The sequence below is a fragment of the Odocoileus virginianus genome, chromosome 28, assembly GCF_023699985.2.
Source record: "Odocoileus virginianus isolate 20LAN1187 ecotype Illinois chromosome 28, Ovbor_1.2, whole genome shotgun sequence".
NCBI classification, from domain to species: Eukaryota; Metazoa; Chordata; class Mammalia; order Artiodactyla; family Cervidae; genus Odocoileus; species Odocoileus virginianus.
Window position 1 is genome coordinate 37413022 of NC_069701.1, and position 14460 is coordinate 37427481.

General features: G+C 50.8%; 1 protein-coding gene and 1 long non-coding RNA gene across 4 annotated transcripts; one reads left to right on the forward strand and one right to left on the reverse strand.

Annotated features, from left to right (window-relative positions):
- Window positions 1–819: 819 nt before the first annotated feature.
- Window positions 820–6750, forward strand: CDC42EP2 (CDC42 effector protein 2). 3 transcript variants are annotated; one of them, XM_020906425.2, is made up of 2 exons: window positions 820–928; window positions 5318–6750. In XM_020906425.2, the coding sequence occupies exon 2, from the start codon at window positions 5612–5614 to the stop codon at window positions 6242–6244; it is 633 nt and encodes a 210-aa protein (XP_020762084.1). In that variant the 5' UTR covers window positions 820–928; window positions 5318–5611; the 3' UTR covers window positions 6245–6750. The 3 variants fall into 3 exon arrangements, with proteins under 3 accessions (XP_020762084.1, XP_020762085.1, XP_070313732.1); XM_020906426.2 differs by lacking the exon at window positions 820–928 and adding an exon at window positions 1037–1523; XM_070457631.1 differs by lacking the exon at window positions 820–928 and adding an exon at window positions 4684–4788.
- A 5633-nt stretch (window positions 6751–12383) lies between these two features.
- Window positions 12384–14447, reverse strand: LOC110145919 (uncharacterized). The gene is made up of 2 exons (XR_011484393.1): window positions 14324–14447; window positions 12384–12844 (listed from the first exon to the last, which is right to left on the reverse strand). It is a non-coding gene; the product is annotated as an uncharacterized lncRNA (long non-coding RNA).
- Between the last annotated feature and the right edge of the window lie 13 nt (window positions 14448–14460).

Genomic DNA, 14460 nt, shown 5'->3' on the forward strand with positions numbered 1-14460 from the left:
CCTGGCTTAGCTGACCTTCACCTCCACCTTCAGCATCCTTCCCTCCTTCAGGATGCCTTCCTGACCCCTCTCCTTGAGTCCCTCCCACATCTACAGTATGGAAGCTTCTGTCATCTTGGTCACATTGTACTGTCACAGATGTCAGGTCTCCTTACCTCATTACCATCCACCCTTTGCAGGGTCTGCCTTTCAGTAAATGTTTCTTCTATCCGCGAGCCCCAGGACCTCACCCTGACGCTGCTCAGGCCCCACCCAACGTTGTAAAGAGTCTGAGTACCAGTCCCACCCCCACCCCGGAAGCCACCTAGCCTGAAGATAAATACGGGCGTGGCCCGGCCACTCATCCCGCGCACACCCCCAAAGCCCTATTTTCTAGGGGACGGCAAACTCCTGAAAGCTCTCGGAAGTCTGTAATACATTGACGTAAGCGCCTCCGAGGCCTCATTCATTTCCTCAGCAATTACTCAATACTTTTATGGCGGTGCCCTCCAGGGAGGGATCCCTCCAGGGACGCTCCTCTTCTGAATTCTAAGAATTCGGTCTTCCGGCTACCTCCCACCTCGGCCCTCCTAGAACCGAGAGTTTGGGCTCTGAAGGACATAGCCGGAGTTCGCGGTGTCCAGCCCCATCACCCGACGCGGCCTGGCCCGCAGCTGCCCGAGCTCGGACTGGACCCCCGCGCCCCCGCGGCTGCTGGACCCCTGCGCTGCGCCTCGGAAGAGGGAGCCCAAGCGGGCCCGCGAGTGGGGCGAGGCTGTGGGCGTGGCCTAGATGGGACGGCCCCGGCATTGGCTCTACGGGCAGGGGGCGGGGCCTCAGGGGCCTCGGTCTTCCCTGTAAGTTCACAGCTCAGGTCTATCCCCCCGCCGCGCGGTCCAGCCTCTGCGCTTTCGCCTCTCGCTGGTCAGCCGCCTAAACGCGCGTCAAGGTGAGTTCAGGCCCTGACTCTGCAGCCAGACCTCGGCTGCTAGGGGGGCGGGGCGGATGTCCCTCGAGAGGCCCACCCTTAAAGCGCGTCATCCCCGATCACGCCTCGGTCCCCAACTTATCTCTACGTAGGTCCTTTCTGCCGTGAGATGCACGGCATTTCTCACCCGCTCCTCGGTCCCGGCGGCCACGCCCGCGTTCCTCTCGGCCTGCGGGGCGCCGCGCATCCCGAACCCGAATTCCCGGTCCAGCCCTCCATGCTGCGCCGGGGACCCCGCCCCACCCCCGGGACCTGGCAGTGCCCTCCTGCCTTTCAGCGCCCTCGCCCAGACCCGGGGTCGTATTTTTAGTCGATGGTGAGGTGTCCTCCTATCTTTAGCCGTGGCCGCGAGTGTCCTGAAACGGATCCGGACTGGGCTGGGCTGCGCTCGGGCAGACGGCGGGGAGGGGGTCGGCGCCAGAACCCGAGCTGGGCCTGAATAGCGGGGCCCGCGGGAGCCACGGGGCGGGGGCCGCACGCCGAACTCTGGCCCTGCGCCGAGCGGACACTCGGACATCGCCTAGGCCGGAAAACACAGGGGAGGCTCCTCCCTGAGGTAGGATACCCGGGCAGGGTCTCCGATCGCTCCCTCTTCCCCCGATTGTCTGGTTGTGAGCCCACAATCCTCCAAGGGAAGAAGATCCTGCAGACAGTCCGCACCTGGTACGCGAACGTGCGTGCCTCTCCTTGGGAGGCGCCCGCCTAGAACTGTAGATTCGCTGGAGACCCCAGCGCTTGCAGGACCCCTCCGGGACGAGGGGCTGTAGAGGGAGAGCGCGCGCCACCTGGTGGCCACGGAACCGAGAGCCGCTCTACACAGGGAAGCTAGGAGACCCCCGTGGCCCCCGAGGGCGCCTGTACCGGAGGACCCCTCCGCCCAGGGGCTGCTCTTTTTCGGTCTTGTCTGGAGCACTGTCCCCGGAGAACCAGAATGCTTGAGGAAGTCCCTAGAGCTACTTGTTGAATAAATGTCGGCGCTGACAGTGACCCACTAACCCCCTCTTACATCCACACTCTCTCTGACTTCCAGTAACTCCCTCGTAATGGCCTTGTTGTCACCCCATTTCATGGATGAGGAAGGTGAGGCCAGAGAGAAAAGATGTTTTCTAGGTAGTAATGGGTTCAAGGTTAGGGGCCTGACTTTGGAACACCCCTGGTGGGGAGTGGCCTAGTATTCCTCGTGAGGAGGGGACTCTGCCTCCAAGAAGTCATTTTCTCTAAAGGAGGCCCTTGGCGCCTTCCAGAGCAGGCCCACAGAGCTGGGATGGCTCCGAAATGCTCCTCCCAAAGCTGCAGGGTGCAGCCCAGCCCAGCCCCTAGAGCCTTGTCCTGATGGACAGCTCCTTCTCATATATCTGGACACTTGCACATTGAGAGATGGAAGCAGCCAAGAGGTAGAACTTAAATGGAGGAGGCCTGGGGACCTGGCAGCCCCAGCCCAGGTGGATCCCTCCTGCTCTCCAGGCAGTGCACATATTTTGGCACGGCCCCTTGTATCAGAGCCACTGGAACCCAGCTGGGTAGTAGTGCCCACTCTTCCTCTTACTAGCTGGGTGACCTCGGCAAAGTTGCTTGCTGTCTCTGAGATTCAGCTTCTGCCTCTGGAAAGGCCAGTGAGGACACTGTGTTGTGCCTAGGAGGTTAAGATGGGAACCATGCAAGGCTAGCTGGAGCCTGGGGTCTTGGAGTTGCCAAATTTGAATATTTGGGGCTTGATGGCTGCAGTTCCTGGCTCTCCCCGGTGGTTGACACTGGCCCAACCCTTCCCCCCAGCCTCAGTTCTCCTCACATCTGGAATTGGGTGGGTACATCTGGCTCAGAGCACGAGAGCTGTCAGGGACGCCGGATCTGTTGTGGAAACACTCAGGCTGTCTTGGCGCCCCTGTATGATGGAGGGCGGGGGGGAGGGGGGAGGTCTGGCCCAAGTTCTGGGCAGATCCCACCAGTTGGCCTCCTTCTCCATGAGTGAAAAGGAAGGAAAACTATCCCAGGATTTCTCGCCTGCCAAGGGGACAGATAGGATGTATGTCAGTATGCCTCCAGACCTGGCATGGTGGGCACAGATAAATGTCTTTTAGTTAAATGAGTGATGGGAGTCCAGGACCTCAGAGCACATCCTGCCTCCCTCCCCTTCCCCCACCCCCCCCCCCCCCCCCAGCTCCTTCCAAGCTTAGCTGGAATTCTGCCACCGGAGAGTCATTCCTTTGTTTCCTGTTAAGCTGCAGGTGCTCTGGGAGGGGCAAGATGTCCGGTCTCTGTGGCTCAGCACCACTGACCCGAGCTGTCCGGTCCTGGGGTGGGGTTTCCTGAGTAAGGACCTGGCTGGGGGGAGGTCTGCCATTGGGATTCTGCCTCTCCTGCATCCTCCTTCCTCCTTCCTGCTCCCTCCTGCCAGCCCCCTCCTTCTTCTCTCACCCTGCTCCCCAGGCTGAATGCAGCAGAGGGGACTTCCCTGGTGGTCCAGTGGCTAAGACTCCATGCTCCCAATACAGGGATCCTGGGTTCGATCCTTGATCAGGGAACTAAAAGATCCCACGTGTCACAAGTAAGAGTTTGCTTACTGCAACTAAATACCCAAGTGCAACAACTAAAACCCAGCACAGTCAGATAAATAAATAAAATTTTTTTTAAAAAAAGATGAAGAAGAAGAATGGGGCAGAAGAACTGGCAGAGGCTGCTTGACCCTTCCCCAGCGATTTCCCACCTGCTCAGCCCCTGTTGGCCCCAGGAGGGTGGGCTCATGTGGTCACCCATTGGGTGACCTTGGATAAGTTTCTTTGCCTTTCATGCTGATTCTACACATCAGGCCAGTCCCCTGCTGCGGAAACTAGAGGGAGTGCTTGTTCCACTTCCTTTTTCTGTTAAACCTGTATGACATCCCTCCAGAGTGTATTTATTTTTTCCACCTTAAAAATATCTGTGTTTATTCTGACTACATGAATAATATGTGCTCATAAATAATACATGCTTCTTATTAAGAATTTGAGCTTATAGAAGTATGAACAAGAAAGGGGAAGTCACCTGAAATTCTACCATCTTGAGAGAACTACCGTCAACATTTGGCTACCATCCTTTCATACTTAGCTTACTTATATCATTTTTTAGTAATGAGACCTGATATTAAAGATAATTTTTACTGAGGACAACTTTCCTCCCATGTCACAGACCCCACACTCCATCCCTGCCCCCCGCCCCCGCCTGTAAGCAGCCCCTATGCCAACCTAGTGCCAGCCTTCTATATTATTTCCTGCTCCGATATAAGATATAATCCTATGCAGATCTGTATGTGTAGGTACACATACAGGCATGTATGGGGAGTGGGGAGCGGAACTGCTTTCAACAAATGGAATCTTCTAGACTACATTTTTGCATTTTGCTTCTCTCATTTTGCAATGCCTTATGGGAATCCCTCCAAAATGTTGATAGCTCTTATTTTATTTATTTATTTGGCCATGTCATGTGGCTTGCGGGATCTTAGCTCTCCAACCAGGGACTGAACCCAGACCTACAGCAGTAAAAGCTGTGAGTCCTAACCACTGGACCACTACGAAATTCCCTGAGAGCTCTCATTTTAAATGGGAATGAAAGGAGAGAGTTTGTGATGATTGAATGAGATGGGTTTGCAAAGAACTCAACAAAATCCCAGGCATGGAGCAGAGCCTCCACTCCCCAAGTATTTATATCCCCCACTCTCTCTTCCCCTTAGCTGCTGGGACAGAAAGGAGGGGCAGAAACTACAGTAGACTCAGTTCCTGCCCATAAGGAACTCCTAACCCGGAGGAAGAGAAAAGGGAAGCTCTGAGCAAGCATCTCCCTTTCAGGTGGGATGTGATTGGGCCAAACCGATGCTCCTTTCTTTGGCTGGGTGGGCTGAACACCTGCTTTGCATCCAGTCCTGGGCCCGGCCTAGGTGGGCGAGACAGAGGTCACAAGACCTCCATCCTCGGTCAAGTCAGGAGCTGAGACAAATCTGAGACAAGCGCCCCCCTCTGCCCGCCACGCCCCCACTCCTGATGACTTGGCACTGGTCACGTCTTGGGCACAATTGAGTGCAGACGATGAAGATGAGCAGAGCTGCGGACTCAGAGCAGGAGACCAGAACCAGGGCTGTGTATGTGACTTCAGGCCTGTCACGCAGGGTCCCCACTCATAGAGGGAGGGGCTTGGCGCTTGGGATCCAGGCCTTGAGGCCGCAGTAAGTCTGTGGAGGAACACAGGATCTTGCCAAGAGGGCTCCCACAGAAGTACGGCCCCGCGTGGGCTCCTGAAGCTCCCGAAGGGCACCCGGAAACCAGACAGGTGCCTTTGCCTTTGTCCTTCCATCTCTTACTCATATCCTTCATGTTTCAGCTCCTCAGCCCGGACCGGAAAGAATCTCTCAAGGACAAGCCCAGAAAGCATTGCTGACTACCAGCTCTGCGCCTGCCTGCTTCGGGTTTTCAGAAGCGTTTTCAACCTTCTTGGGAGAAAGTGATTTTGGTTATCCCGACCCTCTGACTTCACTGATCGTTTCTTAGCCATTTGGCAAGTGTTTGGTGTCTGGACACCTCTCTCTGGGTGTTTGTGGTGGACTGGGGTGAGAGGAGACCTCAGAGGGCACGGTCCTGCAAGTGGCCGGTCCCGGTCCCCGGGGGTGAGGCCGCCATGTCCACCAAGGTGCCCATCTATCTAAAGCGCGGCAGCCGCAAGGGCAAGAAGGAGAAGCTGCGGGACCTGCTGTCCTCGGACATGATCAGCCCGCCGCTGGGGGACTTCCGCCACACCATCCACATCGGCAGCGGAGGTGGCAACGACACGTTCGGTGACATCTCCTTCCTGCAGGGCAAGTTCCACCTCCTGCCAGGGACGGCGGTGGACGAGACCCAGGAGGACAGCGGCTTCGAGATGCCCTTCCAGTTCATGCGCACGGCCACGCTGTGCGGGCGGGAGCTCCCAGATGGGCCGTCCCCTCTGCTCAAGAACGCCATCTCCCTGCCGGTCATCGGCGGGCCACAGGCCCTCACCCTGCCCGCCGCCCAGGCCCCACCCAAGCCCCCTCGCTTGCACCTGGAGACCCCGCAGCCCTCCCCGCAGGAGGCGGGGACTGTGGACGTGTGGAGAATCCCAGAGGCTGGCGCTGCCCACAGCGGGCTGACCCCAGAGTCCGGAGCGGAGGAGCCCTTCCTGTCCCACGCCAGCTCCCTGCTGTCCCTGCACGTGGACCTGGGGCCTTCCATCCTGGACGACGTCCTCCAGATCATGGACCAAGACCTGGGCCACCTGCAGATCCCCACATAGGACCCGAGAGCGGCTAGTGGGGTGAATGCCGTGGAGGCAGGGGGTGGACACTAACCCTGGTCTAGGACTCGGGGTCCCCGGGTCCCACCTGTGTGGTTGCTGGCCAGTGATTTCTCACTTTGAGCCTTTGGCTCCCTCCCTCCCACCCCCTCCACGTGAACACAGTGGCCTCTTTGCTTCCCCCTAAGCCCCACAAGGACACGTGCCGACGTCAGCCCGAAGCGCCCCATGCGTCTCGGGCCACCTGGACCCCCACCACCAAATGCTCCTCAGACCCCTCAGACGAAGGCTCTGCTGAAATGGACTCCACATTTCACCCGCCTCTAACTCAGCCTCGATGACACCCTGATGGGAGGGGGGCCGGGGAAGAGGCGGGGCACAGCCAACTGGACCTTTGGCTCCATGCTGTGGATTGGGAACGTGGTGTCAGTGACCGGTGTCCCTCCGCCCCACCCCTCCCACATGACCAGGGGATTCTAGTTGCAATAAAACTTGCTGCTCTGGTACTTGTGTTCCCGGTACTCTGTTCCAGGCCCCTCCTCAAGACAGGCCAGGCTCTAGGAGCTGGGGGCTCACTCACTCCAGCCCCAGAGGGCTTTATATGGTGGGATGGAGTTGGGGGAAGGCCTGCCTTCTGGAAGAAACTGTGTGGCATTCTAAGCCCATAGTGAGAGTGAAGCTGGAATAAACCAAGTGCCAACTGGGGATATTCTGATATTGATTAGGGTGTCTGATGAGGTAGCTGGAGTAGGCCAGGCACTGGGCCCAGGAGACAGGTCTATCAAGAGAGGCCCAAGAGCCAAGGAATAACCAGACCTAGTGCAAGGGCCCCGGAGAAGGCAATGGCACCCCACTCCAGTACTCTTGCCTGGAAAATCCCATAGATGGAGGAGCCTGGTGGGCTGCGGTCCATGGGGTCGCTAAGAGTCAGACACGACTGAGCGACTTCACTTTCACTTTTCACTTTCATGCACTGGAGAAGGAAATGGCAACCCACTCCAGTGTTCTTGCCTGGAAAATCCCAGGGACGGGGGAGCCTGATGGGCTGCCATCTATGGTGTCGCACAGAGTCGGACACGACTGAAGCGACGCAGCAGCAGCAGTGCAAGGGACCAACAGCTTTTCTGGTGTCAGAGGACTGAGGGAGCACGCAGAAGGGCAGGCTAGACCTGGCACTGGGAGGGATCCAACTCATCTCATCAGTGCTTCTTCTTGGTCTACAGTGCATCGCATGTGCTCCAGGTGCTGGGGCACCAGAAGACATACAGACACGACCCCCTGCTCTTCTGGAGCTCATAGTCTAGTCGGGGGAAGGATAGCAAATCTGTTATCAAGGGCATTTTCAACGGTGTTGAACACTGTGAAAAAGACACCAAGATCATGAATGCCTGGGGCAGGGTGGGGTGGTGTCACGATTCTGAGCCAAACCTGAGGGTGGACGGGCTTATGCTCATTCTTGAACAAAGGCACTGAGGCACCTGAGTGAATGAGAGAGAATCCAAAGCATGGTCAAAAGGGCCTAGGTCTCTGAGTCCAACCTAGTCTTGTGAGAGTCAGTTTCCCCATCTCTAAAATGGGAATCAGTGACACCTGCCTTGCAGGGTTGCTGAGAAAATCAGGGGTAACATTTCTTTATTTGCAGATGGAAGGTATTCAAACATGGTTATGATGTATGACTTAAAGGAACTCGGGGCTCAGGAAAGACAGGACTGTGAAGCTGGAAAAACAGTTTCAGAGTCAGTTTAGAACTGTTCTACTTGCAAGACCGAAGCTGAGGCCATGGGAGCTGCTGAAAGAGTTTAAGAAGGAGAGATAGGTGAGAGATACGTGGTCAGACCCAGGTTTTAGAAGGGTCACTACAGAGGCTGAGTGAGAGATGGACCACAGATTAGAGAGGAAAAAGCTGTTGCAGGAAGAGAATTGGCCCCAAGTGGGGACTGAGAAAGAGGGTGCGGCTTGGTGTCTGGAGGCAAGCCAGTCACTGAGGAGGCCTCAGTGACCCCACTCTTTTCCCCTCCCTTCCATCCTTTTGACCCTACAAAACTGACTCCCACCTCACCTCCAGGCTTTCCTGCTTCTAGGCCAAGATTTCATACTAGAGGCAGAGGTAGAATTGGAACAGGGGACATTTTTCTTGGTCATACTATCTTTTTAATTTTCAGTGATTTTTTAAAAACTGATAAAACATATATAACATTATATTTACCATTTCAATCATTTTTAAGCATATGGTTAAGTGGCATTAAATACATTCACATTATTCTGCAACCATCACCACTATCCATTTCCAGAACTTTTTTCCCAAAGTGAAACTCCATACCCATTAAACACTAACTCCCCATCCCCCCAACCCCAGCCACTGGCAGCCACCTTTCTACTTTGTCTCCATGACTTTGACTTCTCTAGGCACCTGACACAGGTGGAATCACATGGTATTTGTCTTTTTTGTGATTGCCTTATTTCACTTTGCATGGCAACTTCAAGGTTTATCCATGCTGTAGCAGGCACGGAAATTTCATTCTTTTTAAAAGCTGAGTAATATTCCATTGGGCTTTGCAGGTGGCACTAGTAGTAAAGAACCCACATGCCAATGCAAGAGAAGTAAGAGACACAGATTCAATCCCTGGGTCAGGAAGATCTCCTGGAGAGGGAAATGGCAACCCACTCCAATATTCTTGCCTGGGAAATCCCATGGACAGAGGAGCCTGGTGGGCTACAGTCCACAGGGTCATAAAGAGTCAGACACAACTTAGCGACTTAGTACCCGATATTCCATTGCATATTCCACATTTTGTTTATCCATTTATCCAATCAATGGACACCTGGGTTGCTTCTACCCTTTGGCAATTGTGCTATTTGGCAATCTGGCTATAATGCTGCTATGAGCATGGGTGTACATATATCTGAATCTCTGTTTTCACTTCTTTGGGACGTGTACAGAAGTGAGATTGCTGAATCCTATGATTATTCTATATTTAATTTCTTAAGGAAGAGCCATTTTCCACTAGAGCTGCACCATTTTACATTCCCACCACCAGACTTTTTATTTTTAATCTGAAAGTTTTGCCATTATTTAGAGAATAGGAGTTGCGGCATCTGTAGTGGGATTTTGAACCCAGGTCTGTGAGGCCCCAAAGCCCGTACTTGATTGCAACCCTCTATTCCCACTGGTGCTCAGCTTTCAGGCCCTGGTAAAATATGAAGGCAGGTGGGGGGAGCTGAAGGCCAGCACCGTCTTGCTTGCAGGCTCCCCCGCAGTTTTTGGGTAGCTTGGCCGCATCTGCCCGAGAAGGGAAGACAGGAAACATGACACCTTCCTTATAGCTTCACCCAGCCAGAAAACAGCCTGTCACCTTGGACCTGAGATGAGGATAAAGTGGCCATGGAAGGCGGACCTTCTTGTCCCAGGTCCTCAGAATTGCTCCCTACCTAACAGGCACAAAGAACTCTGGGAACCCACTCGGGGCTACCATGCCTGGGCGGAGAAAGGGAACTGGATGGGGAAACTGAAGCATCAGACTATCTAAACTTGGGACTAAGGTGGGCAGAGGTGGAGTGAAGGAGCTTCCCCCTTCAGCTTGTATAGAGTTGTACATACTCCCTACAGATTCTACTCCCACAAAGGAGTGGCAAAGAGCTGGACATGGTGTAGCCACTGAACAACAGTAACAATGTACACCCACATATCTGCATCTAGATCTGCCAATTAGTACCATTTTTCCTAATTTGCTTTCCCTCTTTAAAAACTTTTTTCCCAACCTTTTGAAAGTAAGTTACAGATATCACGACTTGTCAGTATTTATTTCTGTTAAGTCTTTCTTTAGCTTTCTTGGGCTTTATTTGTCTTCTTCAAAGTGACTGAGTGTATTTCATCACTTTTGTAAAATTATTAATCATTTTCTCTTTAAATATTGCCTTTACACCTTTTCTTTCTCTTCACCATCTTAGATCTCTATATTTATCCTCTGTTTCTACTCTAATTCTGTATTTCCTGTCCATATGTCTTCCATGCTGTATTAAGGACATGATAGTATCTTCCTGCATATCATACAATTCAGTGATCCCCAACCTCTGGGATCTAATGCCTAATGATCTGAGGTGGAGCTGATGTAAGAATAATAAAGTGCACAATAAATGTAATGCACTTGAATCATCCTGAAACCATCCTGTCCTCCTCCAGTCCATGGAAAACTTGTCTTCCACGAAATGGGTCCCTGGTGACAAAATGGTTGGGGACCACTCTGGTAGCACACTTGTTCTGTCTTCAGCCGTGTCTAATTTTCTTTTTAACCAATCTATGGTGTTCTTAATTTCGGTTATTGTATTTTTCAGTTGGAGGAGTTCGATGTGATTCTTTAAAAATTCTGTTGTGACACTTAACAGAAATTTGTCACCTGCAGATACTTTTACGCTTGTCTTTATCTTCTTTAAACTCAGTAAGCAGTGTTCTTTTATGGTCGGTATCAGATAATTCCAGCATCTGTAATCTCTGTAGGTCAATTTGTGCTTTCTATTGGGTGCAGTCAGTTCTTATGCAAAGTTCCTTGTTTTTTTCTGTGCCTGATTGTCTTTGACTACGTGCTGGATACTGTATAGGAAAAGCACTTTTAAGACATAATTTAAGGCCTTCGATGGCAGTACGCTCTTTCAAAAAGGATACTGCTTCATTTCAAACATGCTCAGTTCTACTAGGTGAGCAGAGGCATTATAAGGATGGGTCCACTTTAATCCAAATTCAAGGCTTGAGTTCCCGGGACTACTAGTCTATTGATGTTGGGATCACATCTTAAAGTATATATGTATTAGTAGTGGGGCATCTGACCTTGCGCAGGCTCTGAGTTTTGATTTTGACCCTCCCCACCAAAGACCACCAAATAAGAGCTCAGTTTCAGTTATATCTTCAAGATCAGTAAATGTCCCCAAGACAAAAACTGTCCTGAATTCTGGGCTTCAGCTCTGTGTTTCAACTTTCTAAATGTTGGAGCTGTAATTCTTCACTATATTATTAGCTTGTCAATGCTTTTAAGATTTTTTTCCTTTTTTTAAAAGACTTTTTCCTCTGTTTTTTATTTTCTTTTCAGTAGAAAGGTTGGAATTAAATATCCAACCAGGAGGCCTGTCTCCCATTAACTACCTGAATGTGATATTAGAAAGATCTCCTGGGTTTTGTTTACATTCCTCTTTGTCCTCAATGGGTAACAGCAATCCTGTTTACCCTAAACAATTAGAATCAATCACCCCAGCCATCAATGATACTTCCTTTTTACTTTCTTGCCCAGTGACAGGTAGAACTCAAAACAGCCCATTGGCAATCTCAGATTCTGTTAATAATTCAGAGAAATTATTATTGTGCCCCCTGGTGGAAGCCTTCCTCCCTTGTGTCCTAAAGGCTCTGGATCAGCCAGAGCCCAGAGTGGCGAGAACAGAAAACAAACATTTTGCAAAAGAACCATTAGCTGAAATTGCAAGACGCTGCACCCCCACTTCCACTTCTTGGTTCCTGTCTGTAAGAGAAACACTATATGTATCAGTCACTGGTTCAGAGCACATAGAGGCTCTGTTGTTCAGTGAGAGAGCATTTCTTAAAAGAATCCTAACAGAGAGACTTCCCTGGTAGTCCAATGGCTAAGACTACACTCCCAATGCAGGGGGGCCCAGGTTTGATCCCTGCTCAAGGAACTAGATCCCACATGCCCCAACAAAGCGTCCACATGTCACAACTAAAGATCCTACATGCTGCAACAAAGATCAGAGATCCTACATATGGCAACTAAGACCCAGCACAACCAAATAAATAAAAGAAAGAAAAAATCCTAAGACTCAAAAGCCACTGGTACTGGGCTCATAAACTGCCTTTCCAATAACAGAGAACTAGGCTAATTATCATCACTAATATCTTTTATTTAAAAACTTTTATTGAGACATACCTACAGAGAAGTGCACAAATCTTGGGTAGGTCAATGAATCTAAGTGAACAAACTTGTGTAACCCAGAAAAGCAATATTACTAGCACCTTGGTAGCCACCTTATGTCCCCTCCTTGTTATTATCTTCCAAAGTGAACCACTTTCCTGACTTCTGCCCCCATAGTTTAGCATGTGTGATTATTTAATTTGATATAAATGGAATCACACAATATGTCCTCTTTGGAAGTTGGCTTCTTTTTTTCAAATATTAAGTTTTTGAGATTCATTCATGTTGTTGTGTAGCAATAGTTTGTTCTTCTCCATGTTGCTTAATCCACTCTAGTGCTATGGGCATTTGGAATGTTCTAGTTTGGGGCTAATACAATTAATACTGTTGTGAGCATTCTTATACATGATTTTTCATATATGCATGCACGAACAGAATTGCTGGGTCAGAGGGTATGTGTGTGTTCAGCTTCAGTGCTTGCACACTGTCTTAGCTCAGGTTGTTGTTAACAAAGTACCATAGACAACAGATATTTATTTCTGACAATTCTGGAGGCTGGGAAATCCAAGATCAAGGTGCCAGCAAATTTGGTTCCTGATGGAATTCCACTTCCTGGCTTGTGGACATCTGCTTTCTTGCTGGGTCCTCACGTGGCCTTTCCTCATGGAGAGATCTCCAGCTTCCTCTTCTGGAAGGGCACCAATCCCACCATGAGAACTCCACCCTCAGACTGCATCTAAACTTAATTACCTCTGAAAGATCCCACCTCCAAATAATATCAGACTTAGTGGGTAGGACTTAAACCTATGAATTGGGGGGTGGGGGCTTCCCTGGTGGTTCAGACAGTAAAGAATCTGCCTGCAATGCAAGAGACTAGGATTTGATCCCTGAGTTGGGAAGATCCCCTGGAGGAGGGAATGGCTACCCACTCCAGCGTCCTTGTCTGGAGAATTCCACCGGCAGAGGAGCCAGATGGGCTACAGTCCATGGGGTCGCAGAGTCGAACACAACTGAGCAACTAACACTTCCACTTTTCACAAACATTCATGCTGAAACACATACTTTTGAATTCTTTTGGCGTCACCTTTGATTCCCAGAATCATTTGGGGAACAAGAGTGCAACAGTATTGTCACTAGGTTTTCCTTCCAAGCTGCTAACATCTATTCCGCAAATTTGGTGCAGGGTAAACAATGACAAATATCACTCAACTCTCACCTGCCAAACTTGATTTTAAGGCACAATGATGGTAAGATGTGTCCTGATTCTGAAATACTAAAAGGGGGGGGGGGGCAGAGAATATGTGCATCTTAGAATTGATGAAATATGGCATATTACCAGGATGAAAGACCAAGCCCTGGGGACTCTGATGGGTCTAGGTAGATGTGAGGATAGAGAGCCAGCAAAAGAAGCTGAAGGAGCTGCCAGTGTGACAGGCAGACACCCAGGAGAGTGTGTGTCTCAGAGATGAGTTTGAAAAAGAAGTGAATGGCCACTGTTGTCATGGGGGTTGATAGGCTGATAAAGACAGGGAGATCTCTAAATCTGTTGAAATGGAAATCGTGGTGTCTTTGTTAGATGTTTCAATGAACTGATGAGAACAAAATCCCCATTAACAGAGAGACACTTGGAAATAAATCAACAGAGATAGTAAGTATAACAGAATATGTGCTCTGAAAGGGTGGAAAGAAAGAGGGTGATAAAGGCAAAAAGGGCTTAAGGAAGGGCTCTGATATTTTTTAAAGAGGATATTAAGCCATGTTTGCAGATGAATTTGCATGATTCAATAGTGAAGGAGAAGTGAATGGTACAGGAGAGGAAGCTGCAGGAGAGAAGTTCTTCAGAGAAGGAAAAGAGCTTAGGGGTAGGAAGCAGGAGAGAAGAGGTGGGGATCAATTAAGTTGGTGGCAGGAAGGTGGGGGAACTTTTGTCAGACCCCAATATTCGGGCTAAAGATTTGCCAGATTCTTGGAGTTAATCTTTCTCTCCCTAAAATGGGCAGCCCAAGAGGAGTGTGCACTGCTCTTACCTTCGGCTACCCACCAAACCCTAGTCTGTACGTGAGGGCAAAGGGCTATTAACCACGAGGTTAAAGGTCGGCGAGGTAACAGGACGCATGACCTCCATCTAGACCACCTCTGGGCTTGCCAGTTCTCACCAACCTCTCACCTTCTCATTTCTGGACCTGGTCACATCCTCCCTCCCTTCTCGCTTCTCACTAAACGGATGAGGCAAAATAGGAGCAGAAGCCTCGGGGCGCGCGCCCGCCTCTATTGCGCCTGCGCATTCGTCCCCGGGTTTCCAGG